General features: G+C 40.7%; 3 protein-coding genes across 5 annotated transcripts in view; 2 read left to right on the top strand and 1 right to left on the bottom strand.

Annotated features, from left to right (window-relative positions):
- Cltc (clathrin heavy chain) overlaps positions 1 to 1,455 on the top strand; it is a 63,052-nt gene extending 61,597 nt beyond the window's left edge. For both annotated transcript variants that reach the window (XM_031354824.1, XM_031354825.1), the window contains one exon: positions 385 to 1,455. In XM_031354824.1, the coding sequence (XP_031210684.1) occupies positions 385 to 509 (125 nt within the window). In that variant the 3' untranslated portion in view covers positions 510 to 1,455. The remainder of the gene's footprint in view (positions 1 to 384) is intronic.
- Positions 1,456 to 3,868: 2,413 nt separating this feature from the next.
- Positions 3,869 to 14,496, bottom strand: Ptrh2 (peptidyl-tRNA hydrolase 2). 2 transcript variants are annotated; one of them, XM_031355017.1, is made up of 2 exons: positions 14,361 to 14,496; positions 3,869 to 6,731 (listed from the first exon to the last, which is right to left on the bottom strand). In XM_031355017.1, exon 2 carries the CDS (start codon positions 6,729 to 6,731, stop codon positions 6,186 to 6,188), a length of 546 nt encoding a protein of 181 aa, XP_031210877.1. In that variant the 5' UTR covers positions 14,361 to 14,496; the 3' UTR covers positions 3,869 to 6,185. The 2 variants fall into 2 exon arrangements, with proteins under 2 accessions (XP_031210877.1, XP_031210878.1); XM_031355018.1 differs by having other exon boundaries at positions 14,374 to 14,495.
- Positions 14,497 to 14,586: 90 nt separating this feature from the next.
- Positions 14,587 to 22,243, top strand: part of Vmp1 (vacuole membrane protein 1) — a 94,484-nt gene continuing 86,827 nt past the window's right edge. The window contains exon 1 of the mRNA XM_031355016.1: positions 14,587 to 14,733. The gene's annotated coding sequence lies outside the window, so the exon portion shown is untranslated. The remainder of the gene's footprint in view (positions 14,734 to 22,243) is intronic.

Here is a 22,243-nt window from a genome sequence, read left to right as displayed (position 1 = left end):
GAACCGTGTAAGGTTTCATTACCATTCAGATGTTTAGAATCAGATATTTAAATTAACTTTAACAACTTGTAAAGTTTTCCTGTGCTAAAATTTTGGTCACTAAATGTAATGTGTATTATGTGATAGGCTTGTTGGCAGATGTATGGCCTGATATCAAATGTGCATGTGTTACTGCTTTAAATATAGGATGTTGTGGCCCTCAGCCCTGCTCCGTTGGCTTTTTTAAGGCAGGAACCCTCTCGGGGTAAGACTGTATTCCAAATTGGGACAGTCAAAAGTGCCCACACACAACTTACTCAGTGAATTGTGAGTGTGCTGCTGGAGTGGTAAGAAGATAGTGCTGACCCTCATACTAACAGATTCTTCTGCTCTTTGTCACTGTAGGTCAGCCGCAACTGATGCTGACAGCAGGACCCAGTGTGGCAGTCCCTCCCCAGGCACCTTTTGGTTATGGCTATACTGCACCACCATATGGGCAGCCACAGCCTGGCTTTGGGTACAGCATGTGAAATGGAAGCTGATCCTGTAGTCTCCTATTTTCATACTGAAGCATCGTCTACCCACTTCTCAGTTTATAAATGGGGAAACAGGCAACATGTTCTTGTAACCTTTACTTCATGAAGGACTACTTTTTTGTTCTAACTATAGACTTGGATCGCCTATGTTAAAACTTTATTTTCACATTCCGCATCATTAGACCTTCTTTTCAAAGGGGAATAGTATTCATGTGGGCTTTTTTCTCCCCCTCATTCTTTGAAGAACTGCTTACTATTCAATCTATTGTGAAGAACCTGATTTGCACTCTGTAGTGTTTAAAGAAACAAAGAAACTCTAATATTGAATCTCTTAAATTTAGTGTATGTAAACAGCTTTCACTATGTATTGTCTAAATGCATTTAAATCTCTTTTATTCAAAGAAAAGCTAACGTGAAAATACTGGTATGTGACCATGCAAGACTGTCAATGCCAACAAAGACAACACTAATCAGCATATCCTACATTGGATCACCGCGCTCTCCAAATTATTTGAAAAATGCATACAGACAACTTGCCTGATTTTTTTTTTTTAAATGAATATAAAAGGCCCTTTCACCTATGCAGGTTTCCCCATTATGCATATAGAAAATGCTAGTGTGTGTTGCTCACTTCATGTGTAACAGGTGCCCTCATGTTGTGCTGTATCCTGTGCTTTTTCTGTGGGACCATTCCATTCAGGAACAAAAAGCACCCTGACTCCACACGTGTGTATTTACTAACCCTTCCCTGAGGTTTGTGTATGTTGGATATTGTGGTGTTTTAGATCACTGAGTGTACAGAAGAGAGAATTCAAACAAGATATTGCTGTTCTTCAGTTTTGTTTGTGGAATTTGAAATTACTCCAATTTAAAATAAATTACTGGACTGTGGAAATAACATGTAGAATTGCAGTTTTAATTAAATACATCTCAAACCAGAAGAATCGTGGTTTTCATAGTTTCATATTGGATACTGCTGGAGCATTACAGGGAGGCATAAAGGGAAATTATGAAAAAGACATGCACTGTGTCATTTACATTCCTGTAGTTATGAAAGATTATGCAGCAGTCAGTGAATAGTGGGCTTCTTCTTAGTTTCCAACATTCTAACCAAGTAGCACTCCAGGGTTTTATGCATTTCACCTAACTAAATAAAGTATAGCTGTTACATTGACTTGAAATAAAGGTATATTTTTAAAAATAGTTAGCATGGTATTTCTTTTCAACTTAAAGGGCTCCCTAATTTAAATTTTTTCCATGGCTGAGAATATTGAATTTACTTCCTTAATGACTTAATTCTCTATAGTTACAGAGCATACTGCCTAGCTTATATTGCTCTACAACTCTTAGGCAAATTAGCATAAACTTCACATACACCCCCGTAGCAAATTAGTATTCCTGGGTTTGGGTTTTTTTGTTTGTTTGTTTTTTGTTTTTCGAGACGGGGTTTCTCTGTGTAGCCCTGGCTGTCCTGGAACTCACTCTGTAGACCAGGCTGGCCTCAAACTCAGAAATCTGCTGTCTCTGCCTCCCAGGTGCTGGGATTAAAGGCGTGCACCACCACTGCCCGGTTTAGTATTACTGTTAAAGTCACTTTTCATTTGTCATAGTGAAAACATGAGCTCTCAGACCAAAGCTGTACCATGTTCCCAGAACTAAACCTACTCTCATCATAAGGAATCAAGAGATATATCAGTCAGTTCAATCTTGACTTTTCCTGTACTTTTGAATGATGCTCTTTTCCCTTCCTTAATAGAAGCAATTTGAAATACCATATTTATGGGTATGGGTGTTTTGCCCGGCTGTGTACTATGTGCATACAATGTCCTCAGAATCCAGAGGAGGGGCTCAGATCCTCCAGGGTGGGAGTTAAGTTACCCTGTGGGTACTAGGAATTGAACCAGGTCCTCTGGAAGAGCAGTCAGTGCTCTTAAACACTGAGCTGTTTCTCCAGTCCTACTCTACTTTTCTTTCTTGAAGATTTTTTCCCAACAAAAATTCATCATGTACTGTTCTGTGATGCCAGGTTGCCATTTAAACCATCCATATAGGACAAGTCAGCAGGCTGCTGATCTTTTTCTTCTCCACATACCAAGTAATTTTCAGAATTATTAGGCAGATTAGTTTATAATTGTATGTGTACGGGTGTTTTGCCTTCATGTGTCTGCATATCACATTTGTACCTGAGGATCTAGTAGACCATTGCTCCATTCTTTCCTGTCTGTTGGTATCTTGATTCAGAGTCTCTGTATAGTCCAGGCTGGCCTTTGAACTTGAGATCCTTTTTTCCCCTCGGCCTCCTGCATGATGGAATTATAAGCATGTACCACCTGTTAGGTTATCTTTAAATCACAAAGTGCCTAGCCAAGGATTGGACTATGGTCACCATAATCCATCAAAATGGATGGTAAGTGAGTTGGTAATTATTATTCTTGAGTTTATCACTAAGGTAGGTTCTAGACTAGGAAAACGAAAGCAAATGTACTAAATAGTATATTGCTTGATCAACGGGGAAATGGGGGAGGGAGATAAATGGGAAATTCATGTGACAAGCTAGATGATTATAAAAATGGCCACTACTACATGAACAAACCTGTGGTTAACAACTATTTCATTCTGGCCATATTTGTGCAACAGGTATCACTTTTTGGTCTTTCTGTAGTGCAGCCATGATCTCACTCTGAGCCTTGGTTGCCAAACTACTAAAGAGATTTAGTTGGTCATTTCTGTCAGTGATGGTAGAAAAAACAAGAGCTTTGTATATTGATACAGAAAACATGTTTTCGCTATATGGAACAAAGGAGCCCTTGCCTAGCATGTGAGTCATGAAGTTGGATCCCCAGGACAGCAAAGTTTGTTGGGTTTCTTTGGTATCATGACCCAATTCCAGCACCTTGCACACGGCAAGTGCCGTAGCACTTAAACACTGATTTTTGGGGAAGGCTGGAGAACAGACTGAAAAGTTCTCCAAACTCTTCCAGTTGTTCTCCTTAAAGTGGCTGGTACATTTAGTATATGAAGAAATGTCTACCAAACACTGAGGTTTGGGATAGTTATAATCCTTTTGTCTTGTTCTGGAAACAAGAATCTCACTGTTAACCTGTAACTCATAGACATCTGAGGGAATGAGTCACACCTTGCTTGTTTTAGGATTAGTTGGTTTTTAAATGTGTATTTTTTTGTCTATGTGGACTCACGTGATAGCTTCCACTTTATGGGTTCCAGGGATTAAACTTATTTCATTTGCTTAAGCTTTAATTTTAATTATGCATGTGAGTGTTGATATCTGTGGAGGTCTTAAATGTGTTGGATCCTTTGAAACAGGTAGTCATGAGTCAGAAACCAAACATGGATTTTCTGTAAGATTTTAATTGCAGATCTCTCCAGCCTCTTGTTTCAGGTAAAAATGTTCTATGAAATTGAGCTCACAAACTAGACACCAGCCTTTTAGACAAAGACATGAACACAAGTATACATGGGTAAAAAAAGTTTGTTATTTTTTTATTCACTGGGAATTTCATAAGTATACAGTGTACTATATGAGCCTAGCACCTCAACCCTCACTCACCTCCCTCTCAGGTTAATCTCTTTTTCATAAGAGTGCACTGAGTTCATTCAGTGCTGACACTGTGTGAAAAGCATGTGGGGCCCCATCTACAGGAGCATGGGCCACCTACCAAGGAGGACTTCCCTGAAAACAGACTTCCTATTGCCCAGCTCTCAGTTCCCAAAGCCCCTCCCCTACCTGTGCTTCATCAGGACCAATGAAACTCTACTGTGAATGTGGGGCTGGGAAGGATCTGATGGTTATGTGTTCAGGTAGATCATCAGTAGGAACACACTAGAGAAAAGAAAATCCCTTTCATTCAAGCTAATGAAAATAGTTACGTAGCAAACTCCTTGGGCTCTGCAGAGTATGCTTTGAGAACTACTCTGTAAGTCCTATGAAGTATATACCAAGAACAGGTGAACCTGAAAAATACTGTGACTTGTAACCAGAATTAACAAGTTTTACTGTATCCTTATAGGGTAAGCCCTAGCTTATGACAGGTCCTTGAATCAGCCACTCCAGCCATCCTGCTGGGGATCTGTAGTCTTTTAGTGTGGAACCATTTGTCTGCAGCAAGCCTCATAAATTACCCGAGTCATAACCATGTATTTAAGATTGAGTTCAACTCAGTTACATGTGGTTGCATCACTTGACTCCTGTATAAACATTCTGTCTAGAAACTGTTGCTACTGTGGCATCATTCAGTGTTGTGATTGCTCCTGTACCATTTATGCTTCTGTATGATAAAAATGCACCAAGCTCTTTAACTCGGAGAGTGCCTACAGTTGTCTTCATCGTTCTGCCTAGTTCTCACGGTCTTACTCTCCTTAACATCATTTATAGTTTTAAAGGGTATAATGAACTAGTAGATCACTGTCAATTTTCTAGAACTACCAAGAAATATGAATTCTAGCAAACTGTCAAGAAGGCTTTATGTAGGCAGGCATGCTAGTGCATGTTTTTAATCCCAGCATTGGGAGGCAGAGGTAGGGAGTACCTCTGAGTTTAGATCAGCTTGTTCCATACTGAGTTCCAGGCTCAGGGATACAGTGAGAAAAAGTGCCTTTAAGTAATAAAATTATTTAGTTCCTGGAATTTCCAGGAGAGACTGGCTGGGTACAACTACAGTCCTTTAGTTCCCATAAACTCACATTTCCACTTTGTAAATCCACAAAGTTCACTTCACAAACTCATTGGTTTCACTGTTCAAATATAGGAATTTTTATAGTTTGTGAATTAGAACCACTGTGAAGTATCTTGGCCCAAGTGGATCAGGAAAAATAAGCATCAAAATGCTACGTAGATCATAAAATTTCAACTTTGAAGTAGAAATGAATTTAGAGAGTAGCTGGGTATGATGGTTCATAACTTCAATCCCTCCCAGGTGGGAGATCAAGGCAGGAAAAATTCCACAAGTTCAAGATTAGCCTGAGCTACAGTATCAGACCACCTCAAAAACATCCAGCTAGTTAAAATCTACATCAAAATTGCAGTGGGTCTATGCAATGGTCTGTTAATAAAAAGAGGTTATCAGTCATTCAAAACATAGCATAAAAAATTACAATATGATTTATTGAACCAGATCCTCAAAAAGGCAAGGGACAACATGGTTTGAGAAAAGAAAAATCAACACACAGGGCCTAACTACACATGGGAAACATAGCTTCCTTCCCACCCGGCAGCGTCATGAGCATTGTCTCATTTCTAACCTGTTTCAGACCCTATCACTCCACAGGAGCATTTAGAGAATGTATCTTTATTCTTGAGACTTACTTTGTATTTATGTATTCTTTGGATTTATGAGGGTTTGCCTGCCATGTATGCTGTGTATGCCTTGTGATTGATACAGTGTTGGATTTCCTGGAATGGATCTGGATGGTTGTAAACTGACATCCAGATACTGGAAACTGAACCAGCTTCCTTTGCAAGAGGAACAAGTGCCCTTAATCACTGAGGCATCTCTACCCCTGCAATAGTATTTTAAGCTCAAGAAATCAATGGTCCAGTGCATGATAGAGGAACATGGGAACAGATTTTAAAGTGGAGCAAGAATGAAGCATTTATTGTTACTGACAGGCGCCATCGTCTTCCAACAGGAACACCATCAAGCAAAAGCTTATCTAGTAAAGTTTTAGGTGGCCAGTAACTTCATCAATTAGTTCTACTGGTCCTGGCCCAATTCCCAGGACAGTCCGAGAGCCTGGTTCAATCTGAGTGCGTCCAGCATCTTGGATTAAACTTACAGTCAGTCCCAAGGTTTTTGCATGGGTGAGTAATTGAATGAGGGTGTCTTCATCTGGAGCTTTGACCACCACTTTGGGCTGGCCACAGTACTCCCACTCTTTGAGCACTTGAGGGTTTCTCCTTTGAGTCTGCTTGTAGGCAGAAACCGCAGCATGAGAACACTGGGCAGCAACCTTCCCTTTCCCCATCTTTAAGTCAGTTCGAACCACAAGAATCATTTTGTATTCCCCACTCTCTCCCAAGATGCTTGCTTCGGTTCCCGTCTCTGTGTCTCTCTTTGTTTCACTTGTTGAGTTCTGGGGGATCATCCCAAGGTGGCTCCGGAGGCCCCAGCCCAAGCACATGCCACAAGCAACTCCAGCAGCTAAGCTGAGGGTACCAGGATGAACCAAATACTCCATAGTCAAGAACTTGGAGAGCATCTTAGGAGAAAAGAAAAAAGGTATTATCTAGAACTTAAGTTTCACACTATTCAGATAAGTCACCCACAAGCAGCAAGCAGTATTTCAGAACCAAACTAAGTCATGCAGGGTCTTATGCATGGACCCTGTTTCAATCCATTCCCAAGTACTAGTTGATTCAAAGACCCACATGAAATAGTTTTGTTTACTTTGAACAGTCAGCAAAATCTCTAGTTAAAAACCCCACTATATTATTCAATCTTAAATTGTGTGGAGTAAAGGAAATGATGGCTTGGACAATATGCCTAAAGTATCCAAAGCAATAAGAAATAACATTCTGCTCCTTTCTGGAAAGCAGTGCAGATCCGTGTCTTTATAATACAGTGCTTCTCAATGGAGACAGTACAGTGTAGTTCTCATTATCACAGTAAACCTGTGGAAGGTACCCTAGGCCACAAATCAAGATGCTGTAAGCAAAGTTGCAGCACTAGAAATTAACATGGATAAGAAACTTATCCAAGGTTCTAACTCAACAAAAGTATTTGAAATAGGGTTCTTAAATTCAGGTGAGTTTTCTAAGTATAACTATCCTGCAGGCATTTTTCTCCTTCCCTCCCTCTACAGGGCTCTACTCTACAATCCACCATGCCCTGCAATCCAGACAGGCTTTGAATTTACACAGTCTTCTGGCCTCAATCTTCCAATGCTGGGATTGCAAGAATGAGCAACAAGCCTGGCTTGGATTGCTGCATGTCATCAGTTTCTTCCTGTAGTGTAGTATACCAAGCATTTGTATGCATGAGGCGACCATTTTTACAGTGCTTAAGCGACACCCTGGGAACTAAGCATGCACAGTCTAAGTGGAATGGATGGAAACTCTTATTTTATCAAAAGTTTCCCTTTTATTATTCATAAGATAAAAACATGTTAACATATGCCAAGTATTGTAGATTGATTATAAATCACCAAAGGTTTTTTCACTTGAGGACAGTATAGCAATATGAATTATTTCTTAAAATCTTTCACAGCTGGGTGGTGGCAGTGATACACACTGAAATCCCAGCAGTTGAGCAGATCTCCTGAGTTTGAGGCTAGCCAGCCTGGTCTACAGAATGAGTTCCAGGACAGCCAGGGCTACACTGAGAAACCCTGTCAGAACAAAAATGAACAAACCAAAAAAATATAATTCATATACCATGACATTTACACTATCAAATGAAAACTTTTTAAAAATATTTTTTCTAGATAAGGTTTGCCTGTATAGCCCTGGCTGTCCTGGAACTCGCTCTGTAGACCAGGCTGGCCTCGAACTCAGAAATCCACCTGCCTCTGCCTCCAGAGAGTTGGGATTAAAGGCGTGCGTCACTATTGTTTGGAGATATTCATACTTTTAAATTATACTATTCTGGGTTTTTTATTTTGCTTTGTTCTTTGATTATTGTTTTGTGAGATGGTTTCCCTCTACAGCCCACGCTGACCTCGTTTCTGCGGATGTCTCCTGCCTCATACTGCTGGTATGTTGTCTATCTCCAGCCAACTAAAGTGCAAACAGTTGAGTCAAGATGGGATTCCAGCATGCTGAGGAGCTTTTGCCCAGCAGAGGGAACTAGGCACTTGATATTACAGAAGTAAATTTTGTAGAGCCAATGGGGATTAGCCTTGACCTCACTCAGGCTAAACAAGTGTTCTACCACCAAGCTGTATGGCCAGCTTTTTTTTTTTTAATTTTTTTATTTTCATTTTTATTTTTTAAGATTTATTTATTATTATATCTAAGTACACTGTAGCTGTCTTCAGACATACCAGAAGAGGGCGTCAGATCTCATTATGGATGGTTGTGAGCCACCATGTGGTTGCTGGGATTTGAACTCAGGACCTTCGGAAGAGCAGTCAGTGCTCTTAATGGCTGAGCCATCTCTCCAGCCCGCCAGCTTTCTTTTTACCTTTTATTCTGAAACAATTCTGGTCTCACTAAGTTGCCCAGGCTAGATTTGAACCTGTCATCTTTCTACCTCTCTTTCTCAAGTAGCTGGAATCATAAGCCTGGCACGAGGCTGCTGAAGCAACTAAAACTTATTGACAAACAAGTGTATTGGGTAGAACATTAATCCTCTACTAGATTGTATTTCTATAGTACTTGAGTTAAGCAATGATAGCTTGAGGATTTTATTATATAAACTAGGCTGGCTTCATATTATAATTCTTTTGCCTTAGCTCCGGGCCTCCCTGGTACTGGGGTTACAGGCATGTCCCATCACAAATGGCTGTTTTGTTTGGCTCTTTGTTTTCATGGTGGTTTTTGAAAGTGGGTCTAACACAGGCCAGGTTAGCTTTGAACTCCCCAGGAAGCCAAAGCTGACCAAATTGCTTATCTTCATGCCTCCACTTCCCAGGAACATGTGCTGGGAATCAAATCCATCATTTTATGCATGTTAGACAAATACTCGACCGAATTTTCAATTACAGTTCTTAGTCACTATACAGATAAATACCATAAAACTCATTTATAGATTAGGTAGGCACATGAACTATATAGTTAAAAACCAGGACAAAGTTTATAGTAGAAACTTTAGATGTCTCAGGTATCTCTTTAAACCCAAGTGAATTAGTAATTACAAGCGTGTAGGAGTCGGTATATGCACTTTGATTATTCATATGATTACATGATGTAAGTAAGTATTAGCTCTTAAAATGAAAGATCATTTTATAATACAAAGACTCTGATCTGGATGTAGGATTATTTAAAGCATAAATATTTTCTCAGGGATACCAGCCACACAGGGTTGGTATGCTGGAGTTCTAAGACAGTAACAATGCACCAAGCTCCTGAAAAAGAGAATCATCAAATGATGTCTGGATTAGACTTGGTTAGAAGCATAGACCTTTCAGAGTGCTGAAAAAAATCCAAATGAGTAGATGATAGCCTGACTTTTCTATTAGATTAGCTAGGAAAATCAGAGAGAGAGAGAGAGAGAGATACAGAAATGCATATAAAGAAAACACACACAACTTAGCCAGAATATATCTTTAGTGTTTGAAGCAGAAACTAAAAACTGATGCCTCATTTTCTTAGTGAAAAATGAAACATCAGATATGAAAATATAATAAAGGTTTAGAATAGCTATTAAGGTGAGTGAAGAACTGTGAAGTTTTTAGGCCTGGGAAGCCAAACCCTAAATGTACAACTGTGCAGATTTCCCAAGAAGGATCCACCCCAAGTCTAGGAATAATAGGTGTCTGGGATGGATAAAAAAGGACCCCAAGATAGAAAGGGATGGCAAGGGGATGTTTAAAAGGGGTGTGTGTGTGTATGTAGCACATGTGCACACAACACAGACAAGAATGTGTGGAGGTCAGGGTGCTTCCTTGGGAATGTGTTCTCTTCTCCCACCATGTGGGCCCCAGGGATTCAATTTAGGTTTGTAGGCTCGTCTTTACCTAGTAAGAGGCAGTTCACTGACACCCCCCCTCTCTTTCTCTCTCTCTCTCTCTGTCCCTCCCTCCCTCCCTCTCTGTATCCTAGGGGTAGACTTTAGCGTTTTCAACCTTCCTAATACTGTAACCTCAATATAATTCCTCATTTTGTAGCAACCCCCAACTATAAAATTATCTTATTTTACCTCATAACTATATAATTTTGCTACATTATATGCTAGGAAACATATTGTAAATATCTGATACACAGACTATTTGATATACAATCCCCGTGAAGGGGTCACAACCCACAGGTTAAGAACCACTGCTCTAGAGCCCCCTGCATGTTAGGCAGGGACTCTCTGTGCCTCATCCCTGCCACTGTTTAGACTGCATCTTGCTAGGTTGCCTGGGCTGCTCTTGTCATGATCCTTTTGCCCTAGCCTTCCCAGTAGCTGGGATGCCAGGTATGTACCCTGAAACCTAGTCCCCTTTTCATAATCTTTTCAAAGTACCCATTGTCTGCAGATTTTAATGAAGAAAGCATTCAACATCCAAAACAAGGATGGGGGAACAGAGAAACTAAGACCAAGAGAGGTCCAATACAACAAATGTTTGGTAGCTGCCTGCCAGGTAGAATTAGGAGTCCTCACAATTTCTTTTTTAGGTTGTAAAGTAAGTAAATACTCCACACACCAGATTTGAGGAAAGTTAACCTCTCTACATAGCGTCTATTACAGGATGGGTAATATACTATTCTATCCAAAGTGCTGAAGAACCAGACATGCTGTCATAGCTGCCACAATTCTTTCTTTTGATGTTTCATTCTTGAGTTTTGTGCACCACTCCCTGGTGACTTTTAAAACTTTAAACCTTCCTCTGAATTATTTAACCCAACTTCCACCCAATACTCACGTTACCTTTCTCATAGTTTACAGTCTTCTAAGCAAAACTACCTGCTATTTGCCTGGAAATATGGATATTATTATCCACACTTACATAGTGGGCCCTTCTGTCTGTACCTATGCTGTCCACTGTGGTAGACATTAGTGCCATAGTGCAACATATGGCTAAATATTCAGTTCTAAGGTTATGCTACACAATCCAAGTGCTCAGCAACTTTGAAAGTGACTAATAATCAGTCCATCTAACTGGGAGAAAGGACACTGCCATCACTGAAGAGAGCTATAAGGTCAGGCATAATGGTGCATCTTTGTAATAGCCTTGTGTTTGGGGCCAGGTATGAACTGCCCCAAAGAAGGCTGGGGGATGGAACCACACTGGGACAGCACTGGCTATCAGCTCTTCTCCAGTTTCTCCAACCAACCAACCAACCAACCAACCAAACTAACCAGTAATCTCTGAAGACTGACTGTGCTCTCTATAAACAAAGATGAATTCTTCCTGCTTCTAGCTGAAGTTAACAGAAAATAAGGTCTGTCAGGTTGTCAGTTGTGAGGGAATAGAGACAGTCACTCTCTAGAGTTCCTTTAATCTTTTAGGTACCTCAACGCAAGCAAAACTGGGATTTGTGGTTTCAACACACACACACACACACACACACACACACACACACACACACAAAGAATTTCAGGAAGCAGTTGGGATTTTATTAAATATAGACTTTAAGCTTGGGGGTTAGAAGAAAAAAAGAGACACTCAGAAAAAGAGATAAACTGAACTTCTTCCCTAAGATGTAACCAAGCATGTGCTCAAGAGTCTCAGAAAACAAGATATTTGCCGGGCGGTGGTGGCACACGCCTTTAATCCCAGCACTCGGAAGGCAGAGGCAGGCCTGCCTTCGAGGCCAGCCTGGTTTACACAGTGAGTTCCAGGACAGCCAGGGCTACACAGAGAAACCCTGTCTCGAAAAACCAAAAAAAAAAAAAATCCCCAAAAAAACAAGGCATTCCCAAGCATGGCCTGGGTTCCTCAAGGAAGGGTCACAACTGTCTTACCATTAGCCTCACAACTCATTTTGGGGGTTCCCAAGTAACATCTTAAAGGGCAGCAGCCAAAAAACATTTTTTTTTTCATTCTCTCCTCATTCTTTTTGGACATGAGGTGTCTTGGATGGGATTATAATCTGGCAATAAAAAAAAATCAAGTCACTAGGGTTGCACAAGGGGCTTAAGATATGGCCTTTTCCCTTTAAATGGGGTTTCCAGTGAGATTTCTAGACAACTACTAGGAAGGGGCATAGGCCTTAAGCAATTGTTCATTGTTAGCATTCTTGTTTCCTCACAGGTGACAGGCTTCAAACACCAGAGTGAGGGGTTCTTCCCTCTTTCCATGTCCCCACTAATTTTCTTTCTATCCTGTGTATTGCATGGATGCATTACTTATCAATTAAAACTAAAAAAAAAAAAAAAAAAAAAAAAAAAAAAAAAAAAAAAACCACACACACAAAAACTATGGAGTTCAGGAAAGGGCAGAATAGAAGGTGGGACATCCCAGAGGCAGAAATTATTCTGGAATAGAGCCAGGTACAGGAGATTCAACTGGGAAGATGTGATGAGCTGGGCCCATGGCACCTAAGCACAGGCCACCAGCCACATGGCAGAATGCAGATTAGAATAATGGGTTATAAGAAAGTTATGATCTAGTCAGATAAGAGCCTAGCTATGTGGCCAAAGTATCTGCAACTATACTTTGAACCTGGGTCTTATTTTTGGGAGCATGGGGCTGACAGAACCAGGACCCTACTTCTACATTCTGCATCAAGATGAGCCATCCCATTTACTCCCAAATCATCATACATACAGGATACTTTGGCTCCAAATGTGAGCCTTAAGTTTCTGCTAGATTTCGCCATTGGGATCTTTCAAATATTCTTTTTTTTTTTTTTTTAAAAGATTTATTTTATTTATTATTATAAATGAGTACACTGTAGCTGTCTTTGGACCACCAGAAGAGGGTATCAGATTTCATTATGGGTGGTTTTAAGCCACCATGTGGTTGCTGGGATTTGAACTCATGACCTTCAGAAGAGCAGTCAGTGCTCTTGCCCACTGAGCCATCTTACCAGCTCCCTCAAATATTCTTTATACTTGTTTTGACTGGGTTCTTTTTCACCAAACCCAGGCTATTGATCACTCCATCTTTTTTGTGTTCTTGATTTAAGAAAACCTGTCCTTTCCCTCCTGCGTTCACTGTCATCAGTTAGCAAATCCGGTTGTACTTATTGTTCTATGCCTATCCCCATTATCTCTACCTACAGTGTCCTAATTATTTCTTACTCAAAACTTCCAAAATTAGCTTTGCTAACTCCATATTTGAGGGAGGTGGTTAAGGAGGAGCATCCCAAGTTCAAGACTGGACTAGGCAACTTAGCAAGATTGTTTCAAAATTCAAAGTTTACAGTGATAAGCCAACCTGTTTCCATCTTAGGCTTAAAGCCATACTATAGTAAAAACAAACTACATTCATTTCTGTTTATGATTAAATATGTTTCTCAAGGATTGGGCTATGTTGTTTCCTAGAAACGACAACTATGCCTTTGTTTCCAAAGGCTATTACTGACCACCTTGCCACCATGTCTTACTTCATTCAGAAGGTTGCTATGACCAACTTATTATGTTCATGTTCCGTTACTGTGACACTGTCTATATTCCTACCAAATCCCCCATTTGGAAAACCCCTACTCCTGAACTATAAAAACCCTTATTTTCCCCCATGTCCAATGCTGATCTCTTCAACACTACCTTATGGGAGAAATAGTCTGTGTACACGAATAAAAAAAAAAGTTTGCTTTAATTAATTTGGCCATGACTTGGGTCAGTGGTCTTTCACCTAGAATCCATGGGATTAACAATAGCTTCATGGTAGAACGCTTGCCCATCATGCATGCACCAAAATACCAATGAATAAAAGTACTTTTGAATCCATCTTTAGGATTCTTTTCCTTTCCAAGCTGCGCTCAACAATTCGAAAACGGATATTTAATACTTATAGTGTTAGGCCTGTTCTCCATTGTTTTTCACGCTAGGGCAGCGTATCAATGCCACCTATGAGAGGAGGCGTTGCTAGAGACTAAAATTCTGGGTTCTATCTTGGTTTCTTTTTCCAAAGGTTTGCAGGTTAGGCAAGGAAGGCATGCAGCGGCCACTGGGCGGAAGAGAATTTATGAAGTAACTAAAAGGAGGCCGACTGTGGGATAAGATGGTAAGATACTTTTCAGTAGAGACAGAAAGAACTACACTCCTTTCCATCGTCCTAGAAGGAGTCGAGACTTACCTGGAGCACTTACCGCTCACCTCGCAGTTCTCCACTCCAGAACAAGGAACACGCTTCGCGCGCGCCACCTACTCCTTCCGGGTTTTCTGAAAAACTAGTTCCGGATCAGAAACTACACAACGCCGTCATCCTTCTTCTTGTCACACCCACAGAGCCCGAACTGATAAAGCCGAACTGAAATCCCGCGAGGAATCTCCCGGTTGCCAAAAAGAGGGTGGAACGTTTCTCTTTTGGAGGCGGGCTCTTTAGAGAAGCCGGACCGGAAGTGACGCGAGTGAGTTCCGGTTGGCTGGAGCCCAGCGGCGGGTGTGAGAGTCGGTGTTGTGAGCCGCTTCCAGGATCCTGAGATCCGGAGAAGCCGGGGTCTGAGCGGGTAGGTGAGCGAAAGCGGGGAGTCGGGAGCCCAAGCCGAGGTTTTTCACAGCTCGGCCTCTCCCGCAGCTCTCCGACACAGAACATGCTGGTTTCTATTTGAGGTGTCTCAGGTCACTGCTGACTGGCTGTGTCAGCTGGTGGTAGCCAGGTTATATGGGACACCTCTCCGCGGTTGGTTACCCGGACACTGAACCCAGACACTCCCGACCGTTCGTTCCAGACTTGGAAACCGTCTTTGGCTTTTTCAGAGAACCCTACCTCAGGGCTGTCCAGAGCCTGGAGTTAAATGAAGAGAGGGTCTTCGCTGCTGATGACCGAGCTGATTCTCAGGACCTCTCAATGGGTGTTCTCTCCAGCCACTAGCGCAGCGTGCTAAGTAGATCTCCATGAAGCGAAGGCATTCGGGTCTCCTGACCCTGCAGAGTAGTCAAAGGAGGGGTCCTTTATCTCACAGTTCTTGCTGTGGACCCACTCAGCTCTTCCTCCGACTGTCATAGAGAAGAGGGCTCTCTGCTTTTTTCAAACTCCTGATCCCCAACATTTTTATTTCACCTCAGTGGAAGTACTTGCAGCAAGACAGGGACTTAAAAGCCTTTACAATTTCAAGCAGTGTATGGCCTTGGATTAGGCAGCTATGGGTTGCTTATGACCTCCAGTTGATTTTGAATAGCCATCTTTTTTTCTTCTACTCCATCAAAAAAAAAATCTAATAATGCATAGATTGGCGCTGTATGTGCATATTGGCAATGTCATTTCTCATCTTTCAGTTCCTTCTTGATGCTTGTAAAACATTTTGTAGACAGACTGGCCATTTAGAGAAGCTTTACTTGTATTTCTCTTGGCACGAAGAATTTAATATTCCAATCGTTTTATTAAATTTTTTGAAATGGGGTTTCTCTGTGTAGCCCTGACTGTCCTGGAACTTGCTCTATAGACCAGGCTATCTTGAACTCAGGTCTGCCTGCCTCCGCCTCCACGGAGTGCTGGGTCTGGCTATATTCCAGCTGTTATTATCTGAGAATTGTGTTATCATTGGGTCTGATTTTAGGGGAGAAGCTAATTTTCCTAGGCAGTTATTTTTGTATTCAAGGTTATGTTTTTGTTGACCTTTGGGAGAAAGATGCCGGTATTCCAGACGCATGACCAGTTCAAATAGATGCAAAGTGATTCTAAAGTGGTAATTTCTTCTGTTTAACTTATTTGCCTATGTTATCTAAAACACAGATGCATTTTTCAAGGGGTTTATCCTTCTTGGATACATTTAACAATACAGTTAAATCCCTGAGACACATATTCCAGAAGAAAATATACAGATAACCACATATCTAAACTACTCTGGCAAGTGGTTTGATGCTGTACACCAATTTACCTACAGCTAGTTTAAATCTGTTTGTTTTCCTATTGTTTTTAGTTTTGAGTTCTTAAACTGTTTTACACTTGTCCTTTTGTTTTTGTTCGGATTAGTTTTTTTTGAGACAGGGTTTCTCTGTAGCCCTGGCTGTTCTGGAACTTGCTCTGTAGATCAGGCTGAACTCACAGAGAATGCTAGGATTAAAGATCCCAGGGTATATTTCTCTTTGAAGTGAGATGACACATTTTTGAATTATAAGTTTGATATGTCATTAATTTAAAAACTAGTTAATTTACTTAACTGATTACACAACTGCTAAATTCTTTTTTCTTTTCTTTCTCTTGTTTTATTTATTTATTTCAATCAGGATTTTACACTGTAGCTCTGGCTGGCCTGGAACTCACTGTAGTAGACCAGGCTAGTCTGGAACTCACCAAGAACCTCCTGCCTCTGCTCCCCGATTGCTGGGATTAAAGGCACACTCCACTACACCCAGCTCAATCCTTTCCTATCTGCTGTTTGTTGTGTTATCCCTAGTTTTTTTGATCATTTTGCTTCTTTGTTTTTTTACTTTTCCAACAATTTCTTAATGTTGGCTCAAATCACCACTTTTTAGGATTTTGAAGATCATTATAATTCATTTTATTTTTGAAACAGGGTCTTATTATATAGCTCTGGGTAGCCTCAAACTCGTAAGAGATCCACTTGCCTCTACTTCTTGAGTACTGAGATTAAAGGCCATTATACCCGGAAAGATCATTTATTTTTAAATCAGGTGACCTGGATTAAAGTCTGGACTCCAGTTCTTGATGATTGGCAAGTTACCCAGCATTCAGAGCTGCTGTAGATTGTGTTGATAAAAGGACTCACTATATTTCATATGACTGTCATTGTGTCTAGTGAGATGGTACATGGTGAAATCAGTCTTTGCTCAGAGAGCTAGAAATACATAACTGTAGAATATGTTACTTTGAAGTATTTCAAAACCTGCTGATTTATATCACATGTTTTTTATTAATCTAAATATATTGTTACCCATATTTATGATGATAGTTTTTGCCCTACTTTTGAACACAAGAAAGCCAGCCAAGAGTGGCCTGAAATTAGTCACCTTAGTTAATAATTAAGTGAGTGACTAGAAGATGAGTTTAAGTCTGACCTTTCTCAGTCATCATGTATTATCAGCTGAGAATTCCTAAGTACAGAAGATACGAAAGTTTTTATTCTGGCAGAACACCAATGCACATAAATTAAAAATTAGTCAAGTATAATTGATTAATCATTAGTAGTAGCATACTTTTGCTTACATTTAGTAAGAATCCCCATTATTTACTGAAACCACCATTTCTAATTGTAATTATGTCTTGTAAATGCATAGTAGCATCTTCTAATTTAATAGAGGGGAACCTTAGGACCCAGAAACAATCAGTGATTGGCTGGTCTGAGGACTTCAAAAGCAGTCGGTGCTCTTCCCCACTGAGCCATCTCACCAGCCCTGAGGACTTCTAAAGTAGGCAAAGCCAGAGCCTGAACTAGACTTGAGTTCCTAAATGTTCTTTCCATTCTTCTGAAGTTGTTCTAGGGCATCCTCATAAGCTTTAGTAATAGCCTGGTTTATATAACACTCTTTTCTTTGTATGAAAGAGGGATGTGTGTTGTGTGTTTCTGATCCCCTCCCTTCTTTAATCTGTAAATTGTAGAGAAACAAACTGCTTAGTGAGATTCACAATGAAAGAAAGCCAGGGAGGGGACACTTATGGTCACAATGTTTGGAAGACTGGGGTAGGAGGGTATTCTTCAAAGCCAGGCTGAATGGACTGGGTAGTAAGACCCTGTCACAAGTAAAAGCTTAAAAGCTTCAGTAGGATGGAGTAAGGAAAGAAAATTATTTATGTTTTCCAGAATATTCTCAGTTCACAATCACATTCTATCAAGTACTGTGAAATGTCATTTAGTAGTAGCGACAGAGTCCCTTTAACATGTCTCTTATTGAGTGTTGTTGATACATAGGAGAAAGCTGTATTCATTTCTTTCCCTCTTAATATAAAGAACTTTTTGAACGACTGTAAATCTGCATCTTCAGGGTCATTTCTGTAACTAGGGTCATTCTAGGTAAATATCCGTTATAGAAGAACAAACGATGTGTTTTCAACCTTTACTTCCACTAACTTCACAGAACGCGTTTAGCTTCTAATTGCTGGGGATTATAGTGCTAGTGCTGCTCCAGGCTCCTCAGTGCTGTTGATGGAAGTGAACTCTAGATTAGCAAACCTGAGAAACCAGAAGTGGTGAAGCAATTATAACTTCACTGTGTGGTTCTGATAGCTAATACTCTGTTTTCACCGAGACATTCAGTATTTTTTAGAGTAAAGTTGTTTAAGAGATACTGCTAGGAATTGAACCCAGAGCCTTGTATCAACTATTGTGGGCTTAACTGCTGGCTGTACCCCAACACCTAGAGTAAACTTTTTTGTTGGTTTTTGGTTTTGTTTTGTTGTTGTTGGGTTTTGTTTTTTATAGACTGCTTTCTCCTTCTCCTACCTGGCCTGACTCTGAAACTTTACAGAAATCTGCCTGCATTGAAAGGGGTGCATTGTTACTCCCTGCTAGAATAAACTTAAAGAGTGTGTTGTCTCTTGAAATTCTAATTTGTTTAGGAGTGTGACTTTGGATAGTGTTTGCTGAACTGAAGTTATGTAATAGATAAATCCTTTAATAGTGCTCTTTAAAATATGCACTTTGAGGAGCTGGAGAGATTGCTAAGCACTGGCTGTTCTTCCAGAGGACCAGAATTTAATTCCCAGCACCCACAAGGTGGCTCACAACTGTCTGTAATTTCAGTCCCAGGGGATCTGTCACTCTCATACAGACATACAAGCAGGCAAACACCAATGCACATAAATTAAGAATAAGTCATTTAAAAATATGCTCCTTGTATATTTGAACAGGAGATACTTTTCTGTGCCATCTAAAAGGTGACATTTGAGGTTTAGGCATATTTAAATTAAGCAGTGACAATCCCTTGAGTAATTTTATTCCAGTTTATCTTCCCATAATTACTGCAGATGTTAGTGTCCCCTGACTCTTGCGTAGATTGTTGTGGCATTCTCTCTTTGTGGATTCTTCCAGGGTAGCTGTAATCTTCATAGCTTATCTGGAAGAACCACACCAATAATGTAAGGAATGGGAGTTGGAGGTCAGGCATGGTGGCACTCACCTTTAATCCCAGCACTCAGGAGGCAGGGGCAGGTTGATCTCTGAGTTCCAGGCCAGCTGGTCTACAGAGTGAGTTCCAGGACAGCCTGGGCAACACAGAGAAACCCTATCTAGGGAGGGAAGGGAAGGAAGGAGAATGGGACTTGAAACTTTTGTTCAAATTCCAGGTCAATTCCCATGACTCCTGAGTTGGTTACTTCTTGTTAATTGGTTTGCTCCTAGGCTATGAAGTCAGTACCCTTTCTTTGGGTTAAGGGTCAGTGAGTAGATTCAAGGAAAGCATTTAGAGCAGTAACTAGAATCTGGTCAGCCGGGACTGTGGTTGCCATCATTTTATGGCCCACTGAGCTGTTGCTGAGAACTCTTTCCCAGCCTCTTGGAAGGCATGTCATTATGTTTAGTGCTTACTTTGTTGCCATTTAGTCATTATTAATGCAGTTTCAATAAGTAAATATCTCCATGTTCATTTTTTAGTGAATATTTTACAGCATGTGTGTGATTCTTATTGAAAAAAAAAACATTATTTTGTAGCTAATCCCTTTCATTTTGTATTATTGTTATTGTTGATAGTCTTTTTGTTTGTTTGGCTGGTTGGTTTTGTTTTTTGAGACAGGGTTTCTCCCTGTTGCCCTAGCTGTCTTGGAACTTGCTCTGTAGACCAGGCTGGCCTTGCACTCATGGAGAGAGAAATGACCACTGCAGTAGTGCAAGGACAGAGATGAAGATGACCCAAGCTAGAAGAGTGACCAAGTTAGAGAGAAGATGGCTCAGCAGTGACAATGAAGTTACTTGTTACCATATCTCACAGCCTGAGTTCATTCCCCAGAGCTCACATGGTAGACAGAGAGACTACCATGGCAGATTGTCTTCTGACCTTCACATGTGCTCTCTGCAAGGAACGACCCACTGCCCCCACCCCACCAACCATAAATAAATGTTTTAAAAAAGATGTAGAACACTATGTAGATTATACTTGAAATAGAACTTGATTTTGAATAAGAGAAATGATTTTTTTTTTTTAAGTCAAGAATGACTAACTTCTGGGTTTAGTAACTGGTGGGTGGTCATTCTAGGTAATAGGAGAAGGGGAATTTGGGTAAGGCCGTGTTTGTTTTTATAAGTTAGGTAGAAACTGGATGTATTTGTGCACAGCTTTAATCCCAGAGGCAGAGGCAGGTGGGCCTCTTCAGTTGAAGGCCAAATCAAGACCTAATCCATAAAGTGAATTCTAGGACAGCCAGAGCTAAACAGAGAATCCCTGTCTTGTGTGTGTGTGTGTGTGTGTGTGTGTGTGTGTGTGTGTGTGTGTGTGTGTGTGCAGGCAGAAGAGATAGCTCAGTAGGTAGAGGTGCCTGCTACCAACCAACCTTAAGGCTCTCAGGGACCCACATAATGGAGAGATGCCAAGTTGTCCTGACTTTCACGTGCCCACTGTGACCTGGGTAGTACCCTCCCCTCCAACACTAGTAAATAAATGTAGTAAAATTTAGAACAAGGATGGGAGGTAGGCATGAGTAAGAAGGATTTTAAATTTGAGATGAAGAGTCATCCTAGTCGTACAATTATATACATAACTCTAGAGGTCAGAACCAGAAGTATAAATGAAGTAACTTCTTTTTGTTTGTGTGTTTGTTTTCGGGACAGGGTTTGTGTAGCCTTGGCTGTCCTGGAACTCACTCTGTACACCAGGCTGGCCTTGAACTCAGAAATCCCCCTGCCTCTGCCTCCCAAGTGCTGGGATTAAAGGCATGAGCCACAACTGCCCTAAGAAACTACTAAATCACAACACCAGATAGATTACTGAGGAAGATAGGAAAGGAGGGGCCAACATCAAATAAAGAAAAAGCTATGACAGTGACATTTGCTGCCAAGCCTGGCAACACATTAGGTAGGAAGAGAAGTGACTCCTGCAAGTTTTTCTCTGATCTCACACACACACTGGTACCCCCTTCCAATTTGGGGTGGGAGAGTGTTAAGGGAATCCTTGAGATAATTCAACAGGTGAAGGTGTTTGCTTCCAAACCTGACACCTGAGTTCAATTCTCAAAACCCACATGTTGGAAGTAGAGAACAGACTCCTACACATTGTCCTCTGATTTGTATGTGTGGGCTGTGGCATACACTAAACTAATGAAAAGAAAAAGTGTTAGGAAAAAAGAATGGTCAGCTGTGCAAAATTAATGTGGTAGGGCAGGAGAAACGGCTCAGCAGGAAGAGCATTGGCTGCTCTCCAGAGGACCGGGATTTGGTTCCCAGCATCCACATGCTGGTTCACAGCTGTTTCTAACTCCAGTTCTAAGGATCTGACACCTTCTGGCCTTTGCTGGCACCAGGAACACATACATACATACATACATACATACATACATACATACATACATACAAACATACATAATACATACATACAGGCACTCATAATATAAAAATAAGTAAGTCTAAAAAGAATAAAGTTAGTGTTTAAAAAGCTGATACAGTGGCCATGTCTAGCAAGAATAGTACTAGGAAAGTGAGGGACAAATGGGAGTGGGTTTTTTTTTTCAGGCACAGGGAATCTTTTATGTATTCAGAATAGCTTCAAGAAGTGGTCAGCTTTGTCAAGTGCTGCTGTCTCATTCCATGAACCACTTGACTCGAACTTTTTCCAGAAACCTTTAGGTATGTAGGTTACAGAAGGCATTGGTGGAGAGAATACTCAAGGTATGAACCTCACAGCTTTTAAAGATCTTTGTATAAGACATTGCGGTGCAGTTATTCTTTGCATCCAAAAGTATTAATTTTAGGACCCCTCTCAGATACAAAGTACATGAGTGCATAGAACCTCAGCACTCAGAAGAGGGAGGATGAGCAGGATAATTGTCAACAATTTGAGGCCAGTCTGATCTGTACAGCAAGCCTGTCTTTAATTCCCCAAGACTTAGGAAATTGAGTTAACTTGAAACAC

Source organism: Mastomys coucha, unplaced genomic scaffold (genome assembly GCF_008632895.1).
Source record: "Mastomys coucha isolate ucsf_1 unplaced genomic scaffold, UCSF_Mcou_1 pScaffold5, whole genome shotgun sequence".
Lineage (NCBI taxonomy): Eukaryota > Metazoa > Chordata > Mammalia > Rodentia > Muridae > Mastomys > Mastomys coucha.
The sequence above is the reverse complement of the archived record's forward strand: the minus strand, read 5'-3'. Positions and strand labels throughout refer to the sequence as shown.